Below are 25,105 nucleotides of genomic sequence, written 5' to 3'. Positions count from 1 at the left end.
CCTTAGACCTGCAAGATTGACCTTGGCGACAGAAAGGTGGCCATGACAAGCATCCCTGTACTGGGTAACAAGAGGCTGTAAGTCTTTTCCAGGATGGGCTAGGTTGCTCTCTGGGGATGGGGCTTCTCTGCAGTGACTGCAGAGACACCCCTGCCGATTTCTGCTGTGTCACCACCGCCCTGGGAGGGATGTGTGAAGCTGCTCAGGGGTTCAGAGGAGAGAGATGAAACCAAGGAGTTCGGCTTTTCAGCAACAGGGAATAAGGGTTGGGAAGGGGGACTGCCCCTCAACGTCCTGCCATTTGAGCTGGGTCTTCCTAAATTCTTTTGGCCTCAGGGATTTTACAGCAGGACAAAGTGGTCCGTACTCCCAAGGCGGCATAAAAAAGCATGTCAGTGAGAATACTGGCCACCTACTGGGCACCGAGGAGAGTCCGCAGTGGTTGGGTCATGTGCAAATATTGTCGTCGTCCGGGCGTAGACTGGTGTGAGCCCGCCATGAAGTGCGACTAATTTCCCAGGGAAGACACACCGTCGGGCTAGTGGTCGGCCTCCCACTCCTTCCACCCCGGGATCCGCCCAGGGTGGGTTTGGTGATTGTCCTGCTGGAGGCGGCTCAGGCTGCCCACCAAACGCGCGGCAGGCAGTCAGGAGCCAGGGCCGGCGGGCTGGGCTGGGCTGGGCTGGAACGAGACGGACCGGCCGGAACTGCAACCGCAGAGGCGGGGAGCGCGCAGGGGGCGGCAGGTGCAGGAGCGGAGAGGCAGGGCGGAGCTAGGCAGAATCCCCGACTCTCAGGCGTCCCCGAGTGACCTTCCCCCCACCCCTCCAGGGCGTACGAGGGGTGGACCTGCAGCGGGGGAAGACCGGGAGCGTCCGGATCAGGCCAGCTGGACTGGGGTCCCCGGGCGTCTGCGGGGTGCCGGGCGACACAGGTGCGATGCACCTCACTACGGAAGAGGAGGGCTTGCGTCCAACCGCGAGCGAGGAGGAGGGGGCTGCGCAGTGCTGCCTGCGCGCGCGTCGCCGTCCCCTCCGCCCCTCGCGCCCCCGCTCTCCAGCCCGCCCCACTCGCCGCCGCGGCTCCTTTGTGCCAGCCCCGTGCCCGCCCCTTCGGGCCCTATGCCCCGCCCCCTCCGCGCCTGCGATTGGCCAGCCGGGTCGCTGGTGGGCGGGGCCCCGGGCCGCCCCGGCGCGGTATATAGTAAAGGTAGGGCGTGCACTCCGCCAATTTCTCCGCTTGAGGCGGGTGTGCGTGGTTCCGTCCCCTGTCCGTTTGTCCGTCCTTCTCTCTGACTTTCTCCTGCCCCCTGCCTGCCTCTGCAGAGGTCACAGGAGGCGGGGGCCGAACACGCGGCCCCAGTGGCAGCCGGAGCGGCAGCTGCGGCTTCGCCGAGCCCCCAAACCCCTAAGGACAAGAGGAGCGCGTGGCGGACCAAGGAGAGCCCGCGAGCGGCCGTGCGCCCACCAATAGGTGCGGGGCTCGGAGCCGCCCAGCCTGCGCGGCCCCTCCCTCCGCCCTCCGCCCCCGCCGCCACCTCCCCCTCCTCCCGCTCCTGCCTCTGCCCCTCCGGCGCGCGTCTGGCACTCGGAGAGCCGCAGCGGCAGCGGCGGGTGCAGCCTGCGGAGAGCCGGCCGGGGCCGCCAACCAGCAGCCCGGGAGGACGCGAGGGCGCGCGCCGCACTCACCCACCTTCAGCCCCCGCGGCAGCCGCTGACCCGCCACCATGGCCCGCGGAAAAGCCAAGGAGGAGGGCAGCTGGAAGAAATTCATCTGGAACTCGGAGAAAAAGGAGTTTTTGGGCAGGACCGGTGGCAGTTGGTGTAAGTAAGGGGTCCGCAGCTCCCCACACCCCACAGCGCCTTGTCTGTCCGGGGCGACGCATCCCTGCGCAGGCTCTGCGGACCGCTCCGCAAGCCTCCCGCCGCCCGGGGTGGAGCGGGGTCGGCAGCGGGCGCTGCTCGGGTCGTGCCAGCCTGGGTTGGTCATCCGGTGTGGAATGAGGAGCCCCCAGGTTGGGCGCGGGAGCTTGCCGGTCAGAGGATTATGTAGATTGCCAAGGTCTTGTTTTGGTAATTTGCAATCTGTCCGAGCATCGCTTGAGCCCTTCCTTCCCGGGAACGGTCCGGCTCCGGGAGACTAGATTTGTCTCTCCCTGTAGTCATGTCCCAAGCCCTAAAAAATGAGATTTGAGGCAATGAGAGAACCTCATGGGGGTAATCGGATCGGATGCAGGCGATGTGTGTTACAGCACCTTTCTAGTCTAAATACCTCAAAAGGCGCGGGTGGTGGTGGGGCGAGCAGAATCCGTCCACACTGCAGTATTTCTTAGCTATGCCCAGAGTTTCCCCAGTGACCTCCCCTAGAGCCATTATAACCCAGAAGGGGCCCAGGAGGCCCCCGGAACATGGTAAAGTCTGGGTGTTTTCAGTGTCTACACACACAGATGTGGAATAAGTAGCTTGGGTTGATTACCGTGAAGGGTTAGTCTAAGAAATAAATGGCTTAAAGGTAGATGCAGCTCACCTTACAGGATTTGGGGCAGCCTGTTGCTTGGCTGGATGGAATTTTTTTTTCCCCTCATTGAAAATTAGATACCTTGATTTCTGTCTCCCTTCACCGGAAGGGTGACATTTTTTTTTAAAAGGTCATTTTGAAGGGCAGAGTTGTAGGCAAATCTATAAGAGTCGTGACTGCGGAAGAGAGAGAAGAAGGGAACTCCCCCCTCCTGCATCACTGCCCCCTCCTTCTCTAATATCATCACCATCATCATCATCAATACCGCTAGCACCACCACTGCAGCCGCTGAGGGAGTCCTGGCTAGGGGCTGATGCAGTGTTCCTGATTGGGAGGATCTGTGGCCATCACAGGAGAATGAGTCAGGGAAATAGTGCTTGGCTGACATTTTGAATTGGAAGAAGCTAGAATATATGATTTTTGCAAAGAAAAAAAATTGCAGCCTTTACTGGGGCTCTCTTGATTGAAAAATAAAGGGTTAATAATGCATCACACTTCAAGGTTAGTCAAGGTGAAACGGCATTCCAAGGTATTACAGGGAAACATAGGTATTCCTGAATCATGTTAAATGTAGGTCTTTCAAGTGATGGCTTTTGGCTCGTATTTTATATTTTATTTTATTTTGGGGAGCCTCTGTTCTTCAGTGGGATTTTTGCCATAGTTTCGCGTGCATAAAGATAGCTCTCGGTTTTCTCAACATGGAAGGGAAAACCTGAAGAACTCAGGGTGTGTGTAGGGTTAACGGCCCCTGGCCAGGGCGATCTCCTAGCAACTCCTCTCGTAACTTGAGTGAGTCCTGGGGTGGTGCGCTGCGGAACGGAATGGGTCCCCTTCTCCCGGATGCACAAGGGGCTCCAGCCCTGGTGGTCTGGTCCCAGTTTTGTCACAGGCCAGGGGCTGCCTGGACGCCAGGCATATTATGAAATTTGCCCTCTAGTGTTTTCTCCTTTCATAAAATAGATTTCTTTCCTCATTCCAATTCCAGAATAATATTTACTTTAGAAGGTAAGGCAGTATAGGAAGATTTGTTCCTTAAGCTGACATTTAATGGGGCAGCACCTCCAAATGTGAGAGAAAGCGCACACGTGCCTGTGTGTCTTAATATTGGTGTCTTGATAGCACATCCCGCAAGGTGCCAAGACACTGATTTATGAATGCAGACATCGGGATTGGTGTGCTTGTCTCATCTTTGCTTCTCTTTTCCAAGGTACAGGTGCAGGGCTAAAAATTCAGGTTTTGCTTCACGCTAATTTGTCTCCTCTTCTCTGGCAATGTAAGAAACGACAGACCCTCTCTTATCAGAGAAAGTGATAGCAATTGCTGTCTCCAATGGACGAAATGCTACCTTTGCAGCACTGGGCCCAATATGAATGCCCTTGGGACGAGGGCAGGTTGCCCTTGGCTCGGTTTTGCTTATAGGTAGATTTTCACCAAGATGGACGCAGGAGCCTTGCCTGTCACCTGCTGGAGAAATGGCAGCATGCAAATCACCTGTGGTTTCCACCTTTTTATTAGGTTTCCACCTTTTTGTTAAGTTAATACAGGCATTGGTAGGTTTTTATTAGGTTTACTGCTGGGCCAGGATGCCAGTCTTTCCTTTTGCCTGTGACCCTTTGAAGGGTACTCATTTTTTTTTCCTAACTGGAAAACCTCTATATTACTTGCATTTTTTTAAAAGGAAGAGAAATTGCTGGAGAGTTAAAAAAAAAAAAAAAAAGCCTCTAAAATTTACCCTCCGTGCCACCCTGGCCGGTTGGTACAATTTGTCTAGCTTTTCTTTTTGAGCAGCCCCTGGTAACCTGTGTTGGTGAGTCCACTGCATAGGTCCTGCCAGATGTTCATGTTCCTCTAACCAGTTGACCTCACAGCTGTCACTGGGGAGATTTTGCTAAGTAACATCTTGGAGCAAAAGAGAAAAGTCCCTCATTTCTCTTAGGGTACAGTGTCAGGCAGAATGGAAAGGCTGTATCTTCTTCGGCCTTAATCAGTGTGCTCGCAAAAGGACTGATTTTTCCATTTGCTCTATTTGTATTTTCAATTGTCGTCTCAATTATGTACCTTAAGTTGTTAGAATTCGGTATCGGGAGTCCAAGGAACGAGTATAAAAATGCTCCGGTTGTTGGAGGAGCCAAGTGTGGTCAAGCTAAGAGCACCAAGACTGGGGGGACAGACAAAAAGGGAGGTTACACCAGTTTCTTTCTGACCATGCTCTACCAACTCTTGCACCTCTTAGCATTCACTGGAAAAATTTTCCAGATCTCTTGACGTCACAGCCTTACCATTTGCCTACTGCTACTTGGAGACAGAATGCAGCAGTTAACCCTTGTCCTGCTGGGAGGCAGTGATTGAGCTGGGCAGCTGTGGTTCTGGATTCTACAGTCTTCCATTTTTCCCTATCTTTGGCTCGTGTCCTGGCCTTTTTCCTACTTTTTTCCTTCTTTTTTTGGATAGGGGAGGAAAAGGACTATGATTAAGCATCTTGGTCTTAAGTGCATTTGGCTTGTTTTACTGGTGCTTGTAGCGTGATTTCCCTGAACTGTGTATTTGCTGATTGGAAAGCTGGGCTTTTAAATGCATGCCAAAGGCAACCCGGCTGCTTCCTGCAACAGTGTGCCCACTCTCTGCCTCCATCCCTCCACCATGCACCAAGACACTTCCTTTCCACGCTCTTTTGTTCTGTACTTTGTACCCCCGGGACCCCAGCATTTTCTGCATGAGATCTGGAGCTTTTTAGAAGTAACCTAAGGCTCCTTCGTGCAGTCCTGTTTCAGACTTGATAACCTTACGGTTCACTTGCTCCTGTTCTTACATTCGCAGGGAGATGTTGACTGGCACGGGGCTGCCGGGCGATGCCTAGTACAGCCTGTTACTATGCGGCTAATCGGGGGGATAATCCTCGTAGACCAGTAACTGATAGCCTCATTCCCGTCTGTGCGCTTCGTGGTGCTTAGCTTCTTGTGTTTTTTGCTTTTGCAGCCAGCTCAGCCTATGTCCTGCTTTCCTGCTAGCTGTGGGAAAAAGAAAATACAGCTCGTGAAGCCAGTCAGTATTCTGGGTCCAGGCAGAAGATGAAATAAAAATATGCCTGTCATTTTGACTATAAGATTTCCTTTTGTTTCCCCCTCCGTTGGTGCCCCTGAAGGAAAAACACAGTGTGCTCAGTGCCTAATACATGTCAGAGGTGGGGTGACAGAAAGGAGCAGAAGAGCTTCCCGGGGCTTCTCGGCATTCATTGCTCTGGCCCAGCATAAAAACTTGCAGGCACTTGAATATTTGAAGAAGCAGCAGGGCTTGGATTGTAGGATTGAGATGTCAGGGGACAAACAAGGCAAGAAAACCTCCGTCTGTCTCTGAGGGAGTATATTGTAATATTTGCAATGTGTTGCGTAAGCACACAAACATGTCCCTAGATTTTATTGGTGATCTTCATGAAAATTTTTTTGTTTAGGCAGTACAATTATTTCCTGTAAATAACCTTAGTTCTAGCCGAACATTCCTCTTACCCTTACCTCCCCGCAACACACACACATTGTAATGGAGGACTGCCCGTCTCTCGTTTTTACCCCATTGTGTGGGAGTATGGTTCATGCTCTGGATCAGTGTTGGAAAAGGAAGTTCTGAAGACCCGCTGGAAGGGAAGTCAGTTAAGGAAGTCCCTTTGTCTCTGAGAAGGTTAGCTTTTCATTCTGAGTGTGTGACTGTATCACAGCCTTGTCTTTCTGTCTGTGCTCCTTGCAGTTAAGATCCTTCTGTTCTACGTGATATTTTACGGCTGCTTGGCTGGCATCTTCATTGGGACCATCCAGGTGATGCTGCTCACCATCAGCGAATTCAAGCCCACATACCAGGACCGAGTGGCCCCACCAGGTAACATGAATGGGAATAAATTCAGTTCTTCGGGAGGTAAAATGGGTGTCACTTTTTCACCCAGAAAAACACTATTCTGAGAATTGTCTGTAATGCAGTAGTAAACTGAGCCTGGTTTAATAGGAAAGATGGGAGCTGCTCACGGTTATAGCCAGCTCTCCTGTCCGCATTGCAGACAGAGCTCCGGGGGTTGCAGATGTCTTATCTTTACCGCTCTGCAACGAGGGTGAAAAACCCTGGTCTCCCCCGGCACCCGAGCCTGCACCCAACCAGCTTGTGGCTCCTGATGAGGCACCCTTACTGCCCAGTGGGTTGGTTAGTGGGGTCATTACAGGGCCTTTCCAGCTCAGGCACGTCTTTCACTTTCTCGAGGGGACTGTGACTCAGATAAATTCTTTAAAAAAAAAAAAAAACCCACTTCAGCTCCTGTTTTGAAAGATTAAGTTATTTTTAGGGACGATGAGAAGCTCTGACATGGCCGATTACTCAAGGGAGAGAAGCCATGGCTCCAGGAGTCCGTTCTCCCACCTGCTGTTGACTGAGCTTGACTTAGTTTGACCTTGAACAGCGGCGCGCTCTCTTCTCACGTCTCAGTGTTTGTACCCACTGGCTTAGTAGGAGTCTTGTATATCGGCTTTCTAGACCCATTTTGCAGTTTCACTGTCTCCTTTAGCTCTGAAAACTTGGGATGAACAAGGAGAGGTCATCACAGAAGGAAAATAATGCCGCACGCGTGCCCCATGCACCTTGTGCATGTCCATTCCAGTCACTGAACCCTGGGGAAAGCCCGTGCCCTTAACGCCTGACGCTGACAGAAGGACAGAACAGCAGGGCAGCCACAAACCTGATTGTGCTCGCTGGCTCTTCTAAACTTCATTGTCAGGAGGACCTAGAGACAGGAAGTGTTGCATGAGTTCCGGCTTCCTGCATTATAAATGACCTTGAGGCTGCCACTGGGGGTGACAATGACGTGTCCCCTCTCCACTTTCCCTGGCAACGGCTTCGTAACAGCTGTATTTAGGTGACAGTCTTGAGGCCGTCTTCATGGCACCGAGCAGCTTGGATCACGGCACCAGGCGGCCTCACTCAAGTGTGGCTGCTTGTCCCAAACTTGTTGTGTCTGCCTCCTAGCGCGGGTGTGAAAGGCTCAGAAGAAAATCTTCAGAATATGGAGATGGCGAACGAACATTGCTCCCTAGCCTCAGGTCCCATGGTCCTTCACTGTAAGGAAACCCTGGATAGTGCCAGATGAATTTAGATCTAGGGGATTTTGGAAGTGGGAAAAAAGCAAACATGTAAGTATATAAAACAGCTTTAACCTGGTTAATAATCTGCAGTTTCCAGCAAGTATTTCCCCGAAGAGGTGGGTCTCTGGAAAGGCTGAAGCAGAAATTCTGGTATGCACAGAGCAACGTAGGACCTTAAGTAAACAGGTCATACGCTGACTTTTGTGACAGCGAAGCCCAATGTGTCCTCTTCTGTTAGATTTTTATGGTAGTGTGAGTAGTCGTCATTCACATTTGTGTAGATCTTTCTATTTTTTTAGCCTCTGAAAAGCTGTTCTTTAATCATGATGCCGCTTCCATAATAATTCATATCCTCAAAGCCGAAGAGTCAGGCATTTAACTTCCTCGATATAAAACTGTGCTGCTTGTCTATAAACTGTGGGGAGTCAGCCTTTAATAAAAGTAAAAAATTTCTTCGTGTTCTTTGCAGAAAGGGCAATTCCACTTTCAAAGAGAAAAGCCTAAGAAAAGAAAAGGCTGAAGTGCCAGACCTTTTAAGTGGGGACTTGGCCAGTGACCTTGCCTAGAAAATCTGGTGGAGGTGCTCAGCCCTTCCCACCCCCTCTCCCAGCCTCCCCCCCCACCCCCGTTCCTTCTAGCTCTTTCCTAAAAGACACATTCTCAGTACCTATATTTAGTGTCCTCAGCCGTTGGACTGACCTGACAAACCGTCGCTTCTCCAGAGGAATGCTGATGGCTCATCGTGGAAATATGCGTTCCTGTTCTTTGGCCCGAGTCACAGGAAAAGTGCTTCCTCAGCTCTCCCTCTTCCATGTCCTGCTGCCTGGGTTCTTTGTCTTCGAATGTCTCTTTTTCCTCCTCTCCTCATCCACCACCTTGCCAGAAGAGTCTGGGCAGAGGACCCTTTGCTCTCACCCTCCCAAGGGACATGACTTTGATTTGAAAATGATGGTGGCCTTGGAGCAGGGAGGCCAGGTGAACAGAGCCACGAAGTGCAGCATGGGACTGTCCCTTGGTGCTCAGAGGGACCCTCACTGGACCCTCCTCTTGGGATCTGTCAGAACAGATCTCAAGAATTCGTGTTTTGGGTAGGCTATTCCTTCAGTCTGCGGACTGAACACATTGTGGAAGAACACCTTGGCGATTCCACATTGTATCTCCAAGCTTCCATGTTTGTGGAAGCGAAGGAGGGAAACTTGTATGTTTCAGTCAGATGAAGCTACTGAGCGTGAAAGACTCGATATGTCATTTAAAGATTGGAACACTTAGTAATGCTATTATTAACTGAATTGGGGGCATGAGTACAGACCCAGCCTGACTGGGGTTTGACTGCGTTTTGCACTCTGGGCACACCTTGTAACTAGATCTCTTCTGAATAACACGTGCAAGGGTGGGTGGCCAAATTAAACAGGGGCGATGGTGCGGTACATGTGGGTCTGTTTGTCTGTAATCCTGGATAAGCGGATAGGCTGAACACAAAAGTCTCTGAGAAAGGACTAAGTTACAAAAATGGAAGTGAAATTTAAGGGGAAAAAAAAGGCATCACCTCCAGTTTCTGGGCCTGAGCGGCGGTGGTGTCGGTGCCCTGATCCTCCTGACAGTGTCCTGTTGCTCTGGGACGGTGGTGCACATATCGCCCCCTCAGCTCGGAGGGCACAGGGCCCTCGCTTCCACTGCGATAGAAGGTGAAACATACAAATTGTTACATCTGTGGGTCAGGAATGGTTATTGGCCATGTGACATGGCTTAACGTAAATATGAAAGCAGCCCCGAGTTTGTAAGCCATTGTACACGTGTCCACTGTGAAGCTGACCTGAGAAGGAAAAGCAGGAGCCTTGGAGTTGGACACACTCCCCACCATTCCATGCCCTACTTGACCTCACGATGCCTCCATCTTCTCATCTGCAGAATGGGAATAAGACCCCGTGAGAACTTAAGGAGATGATAAATGTATGTAAAGTGAATAGTGGCAAGGCTAACGGCATCAAGCAAAGGGCAGCTGTTAGCAGCCACTTCTCTTCTTACTGGAAGGAGCAGTTTCTTTTCCGGGACTGAATTCAGTATTTCTAGACTGTGAGCTTTGGATGATGGAGCAGGGATGCTTTGTACACTTAGCGATTTTCATGGAGTGAATAGCATCTTGGCTTTACCACAGAAAGCATTTGGGAGAAATTGGGTTAGGAAACACGCTTAAAGATATTTTTAGGTAAATGTAAGTGACACTGGATTTGTCGCGTAGTCTGTCTCTTTAACATACCCACCCTGGCCAGGTGAGCCCCGCCACGCTCTCTCCCTGGGAGTCCCTATTCGGGAAGGCCCCTGCGGTGGCTGGCAGCATCTCTCCTTATGCTGTTCACTGTTGGACCTGGAGGGGGAAGCTGCCATCGCCACGCTGGGAGAGGCCCGGGGGCACATGGGACCCCGCGCGCCTCGCTGCCTGCCCAGCACTGTCATGCAAGAGTGTCCGCTGCCCAGGCCGCCCTCCCCCAGCCCCTGCTCACTGAGCCACAGTGGAGTGACATGGAAGTCACTGTATGTCAGTTGGCACACCCAGGGGAGATTCCCAGCCTCTTTGCTCCCTGCTGAGCAGGTATGAACCTGTGCTCCTGTTCTTCCTCTTTAGGTTGTGGGTTGCTTATATTTTTGTTTTGAAGTAAAGATGGCGCAGTGTTGGAAGAACAAATAAAAGGTTCGTGCTCTTGGCGCACCGGGGCGGGTCAGTCGGTTGAGCGTCTGACTCTTGGTCTCCGCTCAGGGTTGTGAGATCGGGCCCCGTGTCCTGCTCCATGCTCAGCAGGGAATCTGCTTGAGATTCTCTCTTCCTCTCTCTCTGTGCCCTGCCCCTCCCCTGCTCGCGCGCTCTCTCTAAAATAAATAAATTAAAAAAAAAGGGGGGGGCGGGTCATATTCTTGGTGCCATGGTAACCAGACTTGAGGAGGGAGGATGGGGGGTGCAGAGCAGCAGACCACACTGGCACTACTGGCAGTTTTGATTTCATCTGGACTATAAGAGGGAAATACCTTGTCTTCCATTAGGGTACAAGGCATTATAGTTCCAGTCTCAGTGTAATTAAGCCAAATTCTTGAGAAATCATTACATCTGTCTCAGTTGCTTATTTTCTCAAACCATCACACTCATATTACTCCCACTTAAATTTTAAAAGGAGAATTGGAAACGTTTGGCTGCCTTCTAGGTTGGAAGAATTGTTATTTCAAAGTGCCAATAGGGTGTTTTTTGTTTTTTTGTTTTTGTTTTTTTTCCTTTGCTATTTCCATTAGATTCCATTGATTTGTACTGTGTGAGCTGACATGCTAAGCACTCAGTGCTCCCCAGACCGGGCTGCCCCTCACATTCTCCCTCCTTCTCTCTTCCCATCCTTTCATGGATCCTGCCAGCTTACTCCCAGAGTTGGTGGCTCTCGATGAGCTAGCATTGGTGGCTGTTGGGATTTCCAGAAGCTACTGTCCAGACCTGTAGTTTGGTGAAGGGTTTAGGGCGGCAAGCTCCACAGATTCTTACTCTCCAGAGTGCCCCAGCCCTGCTGTGTGGTGTCAGCGGCTCACCAAACCATGTTGCTATTTCTTCATTTGTAAAGACCAAGATAAAACTAATAAGTTAGCTCTTGGGTACACAGGAAGACTAATGATTAACTTAAAAATGTTCTTGGAGCCCCAGAAAAATGAGTCTTACTCTGGCTGCTCCTTTGAGGTAAGTGAGCAGAGCAGAGACTTCTGACACCTAGGACTGGGTAACGAATTCCATCCACGGAGGGACAATGGGGAGAAAGTGCTGAATCTGTGAGATTTCTTTTAGAGAATTTTGCTGTGTACACTCTGTTCTGGAGGATGTTGTAGAAGGAGCCACGGCCTCGTGGCCTCCATGTGCTGTCGCGTTGCAGGATGGGGCCGCTCAGTGTGTTTATTGGCACGTTCGCACAAGCTGAGGGCCCATCTGACGGCAGCTAGGACTACGGCGGAGTTGGGGGGATGAAGGAGAATAGGCATGCCCATTATCTAGTGGCTTCCAACCAGAAAAGTATAGCTTTTCCCACATACATTCATGAATAGACGTTACCCAATATGTACGATATGGCGTCTTGTTTCAGGTTATTGGTCACTTAGCAGATGTTATGTTCTGTATCTAGATGGGTTGAATCTGCTGTGTATGTTTGTTCTTCAGTTTGGCCTTGAACAGAAAAGCTTACTGTGAAATGGTAGGGTTTGGCTCTTTGAAGGGGGGAGACGTGTGTGTGTATCTGTACACATAGATGTGTAGGAGTGTCTATAAAAATCATACCCCCAATTTTTTTAATTGCAAATTACTTTTCAACTTGGACTGGACAGGACATCCATGGTATGTGTGTACTGTGTGCACGGCTACCTTTGTGTTTCTTTGCCTTGGGTGCCCTTATTAGTCATCAGGGGTACCCTCCTGGAGGTTTCTATGGAAAATGATGCCTATTTAGAGTATTTGGTCTGGTGACTTAAGGGGTGTATTAAATGACCATACGAGCAGCTGTGCTTTGGGATTCACTTGAGTAACTGTTCCAAGGTTATAATGGCCACGTTCTAGTTTAAATACTTAAAACTCACAAGTAAATTGAGGCATTGTAAACTCGCTACATTATAAACCTAATTGGACACAATGTACTTCTTAGTGAAAAACCTCGCTTTTCTCTTTCCTTTCCTCCTTTACTTGCTAGTTCCCCCACCTGCTACTAAAGCCAAAACCTGAGTGTTTTCCTCATTTGTTTCTCAAGAGATGGGGGACCAAGGAAAGGCAAATGTAACTATAAAAGGCAACTGCAAAGCCAAAGAGGTGGTTTTTTTTGTTTGTTTGTTTTAAACCCCAAATTCTTTGTAAAGATGCCATCCTCATTAAAAACCCAGTACTAAAATTTCACATCCCACTTATGATTTCAGTCCGCTTAGGTGGCTTTATTAAATAATAAGCGAAATGTAATTTAAGGGAAATGGCCCTACCAGGGCAAAGCTGTATAGAACTCGGCATGGTGAATGTCAATTCAAGTGCAGAACACTGGCGAGGCAAAAGGTTATATCTGTTTCCTGGAATATAATTTGAGAACACAAGCCAGTGATTGGGTGTTATGCTATCTTTGGCCTCTGGGAGTTACCACTGGAAACAAAGCTCATCCTCGTCTAAAGTTATGACTAACAACTTTAAGGAGTGGGCAATGTAGAGAGGGACTAGCTGAAAGTATCCATTCTCATGTGAACACGACTAATGAGGATGCCGGTCAGCAAGATGGGATTGTGTGGCCCGGGCAGAGTGTCACAGTTGCAGAAATCTGTGTGGACTCAAAATAAAATTGCCAAATCTGATCCCATTCCTTTCTGTCTCTTCCCGTTAGTCTCAAAATGCAAAGTAAATGATTTAGATATCCGGTCAAGGGTCCTTCATCAGCCTCTTGTGTGTATATAATTGCTTTACGGAAATTACTTTTGAAGAGAGGAATTTTCCTGGGCGCCTGGGTGGCTCAGCTGGTTAAGCGACTGCCTTCGGCTCAGGTCATGATCCTGGAGTCCCGGGATCGAGTCCCGCATCGGGTTCCCTGCTCAGCAGGGAGTCTCCTTCTCCCTCTGACCCTCTTACCTCTCGTGCTCTCTGTCTCTCATTCTCTCTCTCTCAAATGAATAAAATCTTTAAAAAAAAAAAAAAGAGAGGAATTTTCCTAATGGTTTGGAAAAGATCTCATCAGACAACTCTCCTAATTAAGATGATCCAGAGCAGAATAGGCAAGGGGATTGATCTCTGAGAGTGTCCAGGAAGAGAACTTCTCAGGCCAGAAGGCTCTGGATGAAGAAAAGGGGAGGCAGAGCTGCTGGGGGATGGAGTGAGACCTTGCCCAGACATGGGGGAAGGAGAGCAGATATGCACACCAAGGAGGCTGTGTCCAGACTTGACTACGGGGTGGCTCCTGGGTATTCATGTATGTATGTACATGCTGCAGTAGCTGTGGGTTTAGAGAGAGGAGCTGACGCCATGACCAGAACCCAAACCATGGATGCTTCTTTTTCTGGAAGCAATCTTTAGATCACATGTTGGGTATCTTAAAAGATAAAAGTGGTCACTAAGGCTTACGGTAGTTACACCTTCAGGATCCTTCAGACACCCCAGAGGTAAACTTCAGCAGACAGGAAAGCATGGCTGACTTTCCTGGGGTTGGTCTGTCATTCCTGGTCTCCCTCTCCCAAGGTTCTGTGTCACTTCAAATGGAAAGGACAGGGCTGTGGCTTTGGCTCAAGGTCTAATCCAGCTCAGCAAGTCATAGGATTCTAAGACCCTGTGCTTAACTGTCTCTTTTACTCTTGGTTTCTCAGTCCCATAGTTTCTGATGCTTCTCTGTATTGAACACAGTCATGATTCTTCAAGCATCTTCGAACTGCATTTCTCTCACATGGTAACATACAGGCTCTGTGGGGCTTAGACTGTGAGCCATACTTACTGAAGGATTTGGGCTCCTGGGTGGAAATTGGTGAAAATTGATTCACTTACTTGGTTTTCATTATTTCTTCTTCCCCTGATCTAGAGAGAAGCGAGGCCAACTGTATAGAGCTTCTCCGGGCCAGTGGTAACCATTGTGAGTGCAGTAATAATGCCGACTATTTCCATAGATTAGGTTCTTAACCACAGAGGGGCTTGCTAATGGGAATCACGTGTTTGTCTCTGGGTGGGCATGAACTTATTTTTGGCCGCAGTTCTCAGGCCCTTGAAAGATGCACTCACTAGCAGAGCCCAGAGCCCTGACTCAGGGTGCTGATGCTTGGGGGTCCCACATGCATCACCTGGTCACTTTTAATAGTGGAGAACTTGGACTTGGTAGCTCAAGGGAGTGAAAAGCACTCTGCATAATGCCACCTCCTCTCCCTGCTGTCCTTTTTGCTCTGGGAGAGTCTGAGAAGTACATCATCCAGTCTGGGAGATGGAAGCTTGGTCTTCGACTGGCCCCTGGAAGAGAGAATTCAGAAGGGGCTGGATCGGGAGGGGCTGCCCGGACAGCTGAAGCCGGACACTCACCTTGTGGTTGAGGTCCTACCATGTTACTCTAACGTGACCTTCTAGGTTCGCCCTCCTCTTTTGAAGTCACTGGGTGAGACTCTCCAAATCTCCCTTGGGCTCATGGACATTTTGTTAGCATTTTGTTGTTTTGCCTGCTCTGCTGAGGGACCACAGCTGGCATGATTGTTGCTTATCCTGCTGGTGACCCCTAGGGCGGCCGGCAGCTTCTTCCCTACCACCCCCTTCCTGAAGGCTGGGTGAGAGCTCTCCTTGCTTTCTGACGAGGGATCTTCTCTCTGCCCTGTCTCCTGCCTTCTCCCCGAGCCTGGAAACGCTGTTCACCCTGCACACATACATGTTATTGGTCCATTTCTGCTCCCACTCCCACCCCGGTCACACAAAGTACCTGAGGTAGATTTCAGCAAACCTGCATGACCGATTTTGAAGGCATTTGCCTCTGACATTTTTGTCTGCCCTGCACGGGCTCCCTGGTGGGCATGCCCATCAGGCTTCATTCTCTGCGGACTCCAGGATTATTCTAGGAAAATACCCCATCCTCCTAAGTTCTGTAACCCTCTGGCCTTGGGCCTGCCTCTGCCCTTCTGCAGGTCCAGGCATGTCACCTTGACTTAAATGTCTAGTTTATAAGTCAAACCAGGAATGCGCACCCCCCACCCCAGCCTTCCCCGTTTCAATGGGGAGTCCTGTTTTCCATACTTTCTCAAGCATGAAATCCCAATGGAAAGTTCTACTCACTTTTGTTTTATTTTTTCAGGTATCTGTCATTTTTATTTTATTGTCTCCTTGTGCTATAAATGGTCACAATGCCAATTTTCTAACTTGATGTTTAGAAAAAGATTGTTCAGGGTATACTTAAATTGCATTAGTCCTACAAACAATTTTCTAGGGTTTGTGAGCATCTAAAAAGTATTTTTTAATTGTAGTAACCCTTGTTTATTTTTAACAATGATGATTTTTGTAAGAGCAAATCCCGGTACTTCCCATTTGACTCCTCTCCGTCATTGTTGACAGCTTTTTTCTCTTGGATTCCTCAGGTCCTACGTGACCCTTTTTGAGATGATTCTTCATGTCACTTGTAAAGTCATTTGTCTAGGGCAGCCCCTCTGCCTGGTCCCAGACCCTCACGGTCTTTGTCTTTATCCCTGTTTTTTCCATTCTTCTAGAGAACTGCAGGCATGGAAGAACTTACCTGTCAAGCCCCCTAAAGCTGGGCCTCCTTCATTATTTAACCACTTTTGAAGCTCAAAGCCATCCTTAATCACTAGAAAAAAGAGCAGCCATTGAGCCCAGCCCCTACCGAAGCCTGTCCTCCAGCCTCACAGAGGGTGCTGCTAAATAGTCACCATTCTCTTGTCATCACTTCAGTTATGTCCTTGTCTTCATCATATTTGCATCACTGCGTCGCCACTCTCGGCTTCTGACTCCCCAGAGCAGTGGTTCTTAACCCAAGAGTGCTTAGGGAACCCTTCAGGCTCATTAGAGATTCTCGAGTCCCATCAGTAGCACTTCTGACTTGGCAGGTCTGGGGTGGAGCCCACGCAGTGGCAGGTTTAACGCGCCCCTTGGGGAAGGTGGTGCTCTGAGGGCCCGCGGGGATGAGCCGCCTTCTGTGCCCAACACCAAGTCTGGAGTGGGGATTAGAATAGGGTTGTGAGATTTAGCAAATAAAATACAGGATGCCTAATTAAATTTGACCATCAGATAAACCATGAATTGATTGTTATAGAAGTATGTCCTAACATTACACAGGACATACTTCTATAAAAATTGATTCATGGTTTATCTGCAATTTAAATTTAACCAGGCAACTTGTGTCTTACCTGGTCATCTAAGACTAGAAGGCAGTTGATCAAGTCTCCACCCATTGCCCCTATGTATAGGGCTGTGTGGTGGTGTTCAAATATCTATCTAGGAAATCTTGTGATGGCAGAGGCTTTTGAAAATTAAAGAATCTAAAACGTTGGTTAAAGAATGAAAATTTGAGGTAGTCCTACTTTGAATTTTATACTGGCTGGCACTTGACTTGCTTTTGGAATGGAAAGCAGGAATGGTAACTGTACATAAATCCCAATTCATCCAGTTTGGGTTAAAGACCCAAAGAAATACCTCTCTCGAGTAGCCTTGAGTCTTGTAGGGTTTGGAATGGTCATCAACTTGTTAAAAAAAAGTATAAAAACCCTCTGTGCTCAAGGCTTACATGCAGTTAGGGAAAGGAAAGCCACCTGCAAGAAATGCTAGCAAGCTATGCAGTTGTTTTTAATATGAGCATATGGAAGTACTGGAAAGATAACAGGCTTTGGAGTACAGTGTACACGGGTTGAAATTCTGGTTCTACCACTTGCTCTGTAACCCTGGGCCAAGCACTTAACCTTTCTGTGCAAGAAGTTTCATTCATAAAATGGAGATGATGCCTATCGTGAAGTGGTGCTGGGTAAATAAAATGATATATGATAGTAAGACACCATCATTGGTACTTAGGTACTTAATTTAAATGCCAGAGAAGTGATTTCACAAGAGAGCAAGAATTTAACCCGTTCTTTTTAGTAGGTGGGATTGGCGAAGCACGTTTGTACATGGGAGAACTTGCTTTGAATGATCTTGGTTGACTACGTTCCCACTAACGATTTGCCGTGTTGTTCTTTCTGTCTAGGATTAACACAGATTCCTCAGATCCAAAAGACCGAAATTTCCTTTCGCCCTAATGATCCCAAGAGCTATGAGGCCTATGTGCTCAACATACTTAGGTTCCTGGAAAAGTACAAAGATTCCGCCCAGAAGGATGAAATGATTTTTGAAGATTGTGGCAGTAAGTAGACTCATTTTGGATGTTTGTGGTTAATTCTTATTTCCCATTTCTACCTGCTATTTAATGATTGAAAGATACTCTTCAAATAATTAAATAATTGAAGTCTGGCCATATTGAGAGGATGGGTTTTTTTTTTTTGTCTTTGTTTTTTTAAAGCAAGAAGACTTTATGGTTTAGGCTTGGAAATGTGATGGAAGAAACAAAGTCGCCTCAAGTGTTAACGATTATCTGCATTTGGAAAGTGTCTTGCTTAACTTGAAACACTCCTGGACACGTTTGCTTTTTACTGCTCACACTCGAAGACTGCAATTACAGTTATGGTTCTCTTACATCTATTGATTTTGAGAAACGCAACTGTTTATATTTCCAGATTTCTGTGCCCCCCCCACCCCCTTCGGAAGAGTGTACAGGACCTTTCATTATAATGGCTCCTTGGCATGATTAGCTACACGGATATGGATAAAAGATGATTTCTGGTTGGGTAGAGACCTTCCTAGCCCCTGGTTGGGATGGATAGTGAAATGTCTCAGGCAGCTCAGCATTTCAGTAACGGATGGTAAAGGAAGGGCGGCTCTTGGATTTATTGACCGCTGACAGGAACACATACCTTCCTCCTCGCTGCCTGGAGTATGCATTATCCAGCCATGTTTTCAGACCTCCTTAGACAAGATCTCTGAGTTACCAGGTGACATCAGTCCTTCTGACTCAGTTCAAGCATTTACCAACACCAGCTCTTCATGTGGCCCTGTTTGCTTGATCATAATATGGGGTGAATTGCCATTTTAAGTCATTCTGAAAAGAGTAATTTAGAAGAAACATTTTCACTAGATTTCTCTCATTAGGATTTCAATGAGGTTTTCATCTTTGCGGTAATTAAAAGGCCTGTATAAGAGGTCATTAGGGTGAATCGCTTCCCTGGAGAGGGACTGAATGGAGGCCCTTTACCATTTAAAGGGAAAATAGTTATTTTGTGACCCTAGAAATACATGCAAATTATGGTATTTGCCTCAATTTCTTGCAGGATGCTTTGAATTAACTTTGAATTCTCTATTTCTTGTATTTCTCTGGCTTTGTTATGAGGTATGAGTCAAGATTACTATAATATAATTTTTTCAGTTGAACAAATGCTTATAAGAAGTCATAGCTTGCAAAGGCAAAAATTCAAAAAAAGTTTTTTTTTAAACCTTGAACGGTGGCTGAAAAGGAAGAAAATAATTCTTTCCTTACTCTTTAACATGCTAATTAGTGGCAAAGACAGTGGCCTAGCAGTGGCCAGGCAATTCTGACCAAAAACCTTCCAGTTCTGAAAATTATTGGCAGTCCTTTTAATTTGGCTTCTAATCATAATGTCCCTGTTAATGAGCTCAGCTGGTGTTGACCTGTGTCGATGAGGCTGCTCATGACAGGCGATCGGGTTTCTGCTCAGTCTCCTAAATAGCTGAGTCATCCATTATTTAAGGGAAGAGAAATATTGCCACAGACCAAACATCACGTGTGGATCATCAAGTACTGAGAAGCCGTGGTGTGGGATCATAAATAGCTATTGCTGGCGATAAAATACCTTTTTAATGTCCGTGAGGGGACCAGAGATGGTTTGCTGGAAATCCTTGCTTAATTCAGACCATGCACTAAATGCAGAACAGCACGGGCTTAGAATGGGTCACTGTGAGAAGGAAGAATGCTCCCTTTCCTCCCTCAGGGGCACTCAAGGAATTGTGGGTACAAAGTGAAAACGGTGTTTTCTGTTTTCAGATGTGCCCAGCGAAATCAAAGAACGAGGAGAATTTAACAATGAGCGAGGAGAGCGAAAAGTCTGCAGGTTCAAGCTTGAGTGGTTGGGAAATTGCTCCGGAATAAATGATGACTCTTACGGCTACAGAGAGGGCAAACCATGTGTCATAATAAAGCTCAACCGAGTCCTGGGCTTCAAACCTAAGGCAAGTCCTGTTTTAAACCCTAGAATGTAGAAGAGCTTTTCTCATTTGGATGAAATGGCTAATTGGTGTGAGGAGAGTCTGTCTGTAAAGAAGATTTAAAGTATACTCAGTGGCGACTTCAAACCCAGTCAAAAGTCGAAAAGTTCGAAAACTTCTGTGTCTGCCTTGAGATCCTTGAAAGTTAGGTCGTTTATCTCATTTTCCTAAAGTGAGAGAAATTCTGAGGGGCAGAGCCACGGCGGCTCTGTTCTTAACACTTCTGTGATGTCATTCTACAACGTGAACTCTTCGAAAATAAAAACAGAAGAAGATATTTTCCCAAATTTAAAAACTGTCTGCATGTAGAGTCTCAGTCAGGTTTTGGTACTCTTGGAGCCCAAGAGTACTTTTAAAAAATTGTCCGGTAATCTGAAAACACAGGTTTTTGTTTGTTTGTTTGTTTTTTACTGGATGACGATTTCATTGCAAAAGTAGAAGCTGAACGCCTTTCAGGTTGAGCTTTGATAACCATGGTGTTGGCTCTGGGCGTTCTCGCCGCCGAGCGGGTGAACGTTCCTTGCGATCACCCAACGGTGGCAGCTTGCCGTCCTGCGCCGTCGGATGAGATGAGAGTAATCGTTTAAGAGAAGGAAACACGTATTGATGTTACCTCTGCTTTCATAAAACCGGCTTTTCCGTGTTCTCCCTCTGGTCGTGGGAAAGGGAGCCGTCCTTTTCCCTGAAGCAAGGCTGCTGCCGCAGGGCCCCCAGTCACCCTCGGACCCAGCCCTTCTGAGTCGGGTTCTCCATTCTGACAGGGATTGACCACACAGTCTCCTGAGTTACAGGAACAAACTTAACCTCCTTTCTGGAATCTGGCTCTTTTGTTCATTAGTTTTCTGCCGCATGCTCTTGACTTGTTTCCACAATGCTTGTTACCCAGGAGTCTCTTTAAAACAGGTAATTGATGTAGTGACGAAGAGTTTTAACATAACTGGAGGAGGCCTCAGAACTCCCTTCCGGCCACCCGAGGCGGAACTGGGTGGGTGTGCAGGATGGATGGAGGCCCGGCCGGCAGCCGTGAACAGCCCTCCTGCAGAAATGAACGTACCCCTCTCTCCACAGAACCGTAATCTTCTTTCCACGGAAGTTAGGATAGAATGGAAGAGAGATGGTGAGACCCGTTATGTCACACTTAGAGTTGATACTCGGATTGCCCAGGAGCCCTTCCCCTGGACAAAGCAGCTGTTTGGCCGTGGAAGGGATCTGTGTGGTGGTCAGAAGGAGGACGAGGCCCGGTCTCTGCTCTCTGAGGCCCTCACTTGTGGTCATAGCTCTCCATAGGGACTGAGTGATAGTTGTCCGTTCCCCCTCTGCCCCAAGGGGTGGTCCTGTTGTGATTCTCATCTCTACCCACATCTGTAGAGGTGCCTGCTGAGTGATGATTTCAGCTACTCTTTCTTTTCTGTCCTTGTTTCCTTTTGTCTTTGATCTCCACTTGGTTATCCATCACCACAGTCTAATCCACCACCTCACCCCCAACCCCCCCCCCCCCCCCGCCCCCTGCTCTGTTGTGAGAATTCTTTCTGTCCGAGGTTGTGGTACTCCAACATCTCATCAATATGCCTGTTTCCTCCTCACCCTCAGGATAGATTCTGGTATTTTCTCTCCGTATCTTTAAAGATAAATCTGTTGCTGGTAGAACATTCTAAGAGTCAGATCTTGATGATCATTTTCTTGTATTTTAAAAGAGTGTCAAACATATTAGCTCCTTACTGATACAGAGAATTGCCCTTTTTCTCTGACTTTGGTTAGACGGTCTCGTGTCAAGACCCACATGCTACGCTGATCTGAGTAAGCAAGCAAGTGGCTGTCTTTCCAGGGAAGGGTGTTCATCACACCTCTTCTGGGGTGGATTTGCGCCAGCGCTGCAGGAGGGAACCCTCTAGATGTTTCACCACAACAATAACTTTGAGAGTGTACTCTGGGTCCCTTCTGTGGAAGGGGGCTGCTGCCTTGAGGGCACTTGCTGTCTTGAGCTGTTTTACATATTGGACTTCCTTAACTGAATTGGAGATGCTCCTTACATGGCAGTGCCTCTGCTGGAAATTCAGAGATTCAAAGGAAAAAAAAAAAAAAGCCTACTTGAAGAAGGCCTGCTGGAGAAAAAAGGATGGCATTATTTTTTCATGGAGGAAAGCCCAGGTTTTATAAAAACAGAAATGTCAACCAACTTTTCCATCTAATTGTTAATAATCGTCACAAACGAGGAGTGTTGTGCTGGGTTGGCTTTTATTTTTCAGTGTCCTGGAGGAGAGCTCATTAGAAGTGCCCTGTCGTGCTGGGCTGCGTCACAGCTTACCTGCAGCCTCACGGAACTTGGGCACTTACTTTTATTTCAACCAAAGTCCCAGCCTGGATTGGTTAGCGGAGTCATTCGTTCTGTTACCCTCAAGTGTTCTTTCAGTTGACTTTCCGTGACCAGTGTGTACTTGTTTATGCTACAAGCTGGCTTCATTTATCAGGAATGTAGAAAATTACTCACAAACTTATTGACCAGTGTGGGCTCTTGTTTTTAGCCTCCCAAGAATGAGTCCTTGGAGGCTTACCCCATGATGAAGTATAGTCCCTACGTCCTGCCGGTCCAGTGCACTGGCAAGGTAAGGAGACGCTTCTTACTGAGGGTGGTGGGGGAGGGAGGGGGGAGTACAGACGAGACTGTTTTCAGTTCGAGGTAAAACTTGACTATGGGAGAAGAGAAACGTGGCTTCCAGGCATTAGTCGCAGTTGAGCTATAGCTATATGGGGTTAGAACATCTTAAGAGAAAGATGTAACAAGGCTAAAACCACATGTCAGTTTCTCTACCAGAACAAGAAACTGAATTATCTGAATTTAATTAGTGGGAATATTGGTTTATAGAACTGAGAGGTGAACTCTATCTAGCCCACACAGTGCTTATCTGGCCCACATGGTGTGTTCAAAATTGAAGGCCAACTTTTTTTTTTTTTTTGACAAAAATGTGGTTTTGGCTTTTCTTTAAAAAATAATGAAAAAATAAAAATAAAAAATAATGAAAGATAAGGTAATAGTACATGTTCCCTTTAGATCTAAAGATAGGTTTCTAGTGGACTGTTTACAGAGAGGGCAGAATAAAGAAAGGGAATCTCTACTCCGTGCTGCTTTATGCGGGCACCAAGAAATGGATGCAAGAAAGTGAAAGGCAATTAGTTAGACTTTTGGAAGGAATATGGCTGAAGTACCATCCACTGGGCCACCACCAGTGGATTTGCAGGTGCCTTTCTAGGTGTGTTAGCTTTGGAGAAATGCTTGGTTCCACTGGACCACCACCAGTGGATTTCTGACTTTCAGTGGTGGGTGCCTTTCTGGGTGTGTTGGCTTTGGAGAAATGCTTGGTTGGCCTTTGCCTTCACTCTGTACAAAGAGAACAGTTTGCTTTTATGAGCACTTGCCACGGCTGCCAGGGGTTAGACTGAGTGTGTGCTGGTTGCTCTTGTGTGAGGTACCACCGCGGGACTCTCCGGTGGTTAGCGTTCAGCTGCTTCTGGGGGGGCTTTGAGCGGGTGCATCAGGGGCTCACTGGTCTCCCTGCAGCAGCGGTTTGCAAACTGCTCTGTGGGATCGAGAGCCTCGTTTGTCACGGCAAGTAGCGATCTGGGCTGCAAGCCATTAACATCTCATTCCCCTCTGGTTTTTAGCGAGACGAAGATAAGGATAAAGTTGGAAACGTGGAGTATTTTGGACTGGGCGGCTACCCCGGATTTCCTCTGCAGTATTACCCCTACTACGGCAGGCTCCTGCAGCCCAAGTACCTGCAGCCGCTGCTGGCCGTACAGTTCACCAACCTCACCATGGACACTGAAATCCGCATCGAGTGTAAGGCGTACGGTGATAACATTGGGTACAGTGAGAAAGACCGTTTTCAGGGACGCTTTGATGTAAAAATTGAAGTTAAGAGCTGATCTCAAGCACAAATCTTTCCCACTAGCCATTTAAAAAGTTAAAAAAGATACAAAAACAAAAACCTACTAGTCTTGAATAAACTGTCATACGTATGGGACCTACACTTAATCTATATGCTTTACACTAGCTTTCTGCATTTAATAGGTTAGAATGTAAATTTAAAGTGTAGCAATAGCAACAAAATATTTATTCTACTGTAAATGACAAAAGAGAAAATAAAAATTGAGCCTTGGGACGTGCCCATTTTTACTGTAAATTATGATTCCGTAACTGACTCGTAGTAAGCAGTGTTTCTGGCCCCTGAGTATTGCCGCCTGTGTATCTGATTTAGCGTACAGTACTGTAGGTGCACACTCTGGTCATTTTTCAAGCCATGTTTTATTGTATCTGTTTTCTACTTTATGTGAGCGAGGTTTGTTGTCCAAGATGTAAATAGTCAATGGGAATAAAACTGGCATGTTACTTTTTATTATTATTTTTTTTGGTTTGGCTCTTTCAAAAATAATGGCCCATCAATGAGCATTTTTAACACACTCCATAGTCTTTTCCTGTGGTATTAGGTCTTTACTTTTTGTTTTTTGGTTTTTTTTTTTTTTTTTTTCCTGGGGCTGGGGGTGGGGGTGGGCTGTCATGGGGGAACTGCCCTTTAAATTTTAAGTGACACTACAGAAAAATACAAAAAGGTGATGGGTTGTGTTGTGCTTTGTATTGAATGCCGTCTTGACATCTCTTCCCTTGTCCTCCAGTACATTCTGAAGCTGTGTATGAGATCTGGATTGCCTGTCACTTGGGCTGGTGACAGGCCTAATTCATTTGCTTTGTACATTTTCCTTTACTTTCCTCTTTTCCTTTCTCTGGAGGCATCACATGCTGGTGCTGTGTCTTTATGAATGTTTTAACCATTTTCATGGTGGAAGAATTTTATATTTATGCAGTTGTACAATTTTATTTTTTTCTGCAAGAAAAAGTGTAATGTATGAAATAAACCAAAGTCACTTGTTTGAAAATAAATCTTTATTTTGGACTTTATAAAAAGCAATGCAGTACCCCATAGACTGGTGTTAAATGTTGTCTACAGTGCAAAATCCATGTTCTAACATATATAATAATTGCCAGGAGTACAGTGCTCTTGTTGATCTTGTATTCAGTCAGGTTAAAACAATGGACAATAAAAGAATGAACACATTCCTCATGTGCGTGATTCACTCTTGTCTAAATACTCCAGCCTGTGACTTCTTCGCTTTCTCTACTGCTAGTTATCCAAGATCTTGAAGAAATACTGAACCTGAAAGACAAACACATGAATGAGTTCATTAGTTCACATGGAAATTCAGCCTTTTCCACCGAACAGAGGCAGGAGCTGAGCCCCAGAGCACACCCCTTCCCAAAAGAGACAACAACTAGGTTCATCGGAGGTAGAGACTCAATGAGGTTTTAGTTCAAAGCTGAAGTTTAAAACTATTTTGTGGTATTGACTTTGCTAGTTTAGAAAATGTGAATTTTTGGTTCCTGCTAGTGCTTTACTAGGTTGTTTAAAAAAGGGGGGGGGTGTATTTCAGTTAAAAAATGAGGTTAGGTTTGAGGTTCAGTACATTAAGGTTCATACCTTGCTTTTTGGTTCGTGGTTCAGCCTACGTTCGTATTTAGCCATATTTAAAAATAAGCCTTCGTGTGAAAGAAGACAAAAAATGAGCTTTCTGAGAAACATTCTCCGGGTATAACTGAGCT

At 47.2% G+C, this 25,105-nt stretch overlaps 2 protein-coding genes across 4 annotated transcripts in view; one reads left to right on the top strand and one right to left on the bottom strand.

Moving 5' to 3' along the window:
* Positions 1-1,603: 1,603 nt before the first annotated feature.
* On the top strand, positions 1,604-24,562 carry ATP1B1 (ATPase Na+/K+ transporting subunit beta 1). The gene is made up of 6 exons (XM_027610184.2): positions 1,604-1,823; positions 6,256-6,384; positions 17,324-17,479; positions 19,232-19,416; positions 21,975-22,055; positions 23,113-24,562. The coding sequence occupies exons 1-6, from the start codon at positions 1,727-1,729 to the stop codon at positions 23,374-23,376; spliced, it is 912 nt and encodes a 303-aa protein (XP_027465985.1). The 5' UTR covers positions 1,604-1,726; the 3' UTR covers positions 23,377-24,562.
* Positions 23,847-25,105, bottom strand: part of NME7 (NME/NM23 family member 7) — a 320,527-nt gene continuing 319,268 nt past the window's right edge. For 2 of the 3 annotated variants that reach the window (XM_027610183.1, XM_027610181.1), the window contains exon 13: positions 23,946-24,662. Coding sequence is in view for 1 of the 3 variants with exons in the window: in XM_027610182.2 (XP_027465983.1) it covers positions 24,630-24,662 (33 nt within the window). In the remaining 2 variants the exon portion in view is untranslated. Of the gene's footprint in view, positions 24,663-25,105 lie in introns of all 3 variants that reach the window. The other variant, XM_027610182.2, reaches the window with a different exon arrangement.

The sequence above is a fragment of the Zalophus californianus genome, chromosome 10 (assembly GCF_009762305.2).
Source record: "Zalophus californianus isolate mZalCal1 chromosome 10, mZalCal1.pri.v2, whole genome shotgun sequence".
Taxonomy (NCBI): domain Eukaryota; kingdom Metazoa; phylum Chordata; class Mammalia; order Carnivora; family Otariidae; genus Zalophus; species Zalophus californianus.
The sequence above is the reverse complement of the archived record's forward strand: the minus strand, read 5'-3'. Positions and strand labels throughout refer to the sequence as shown.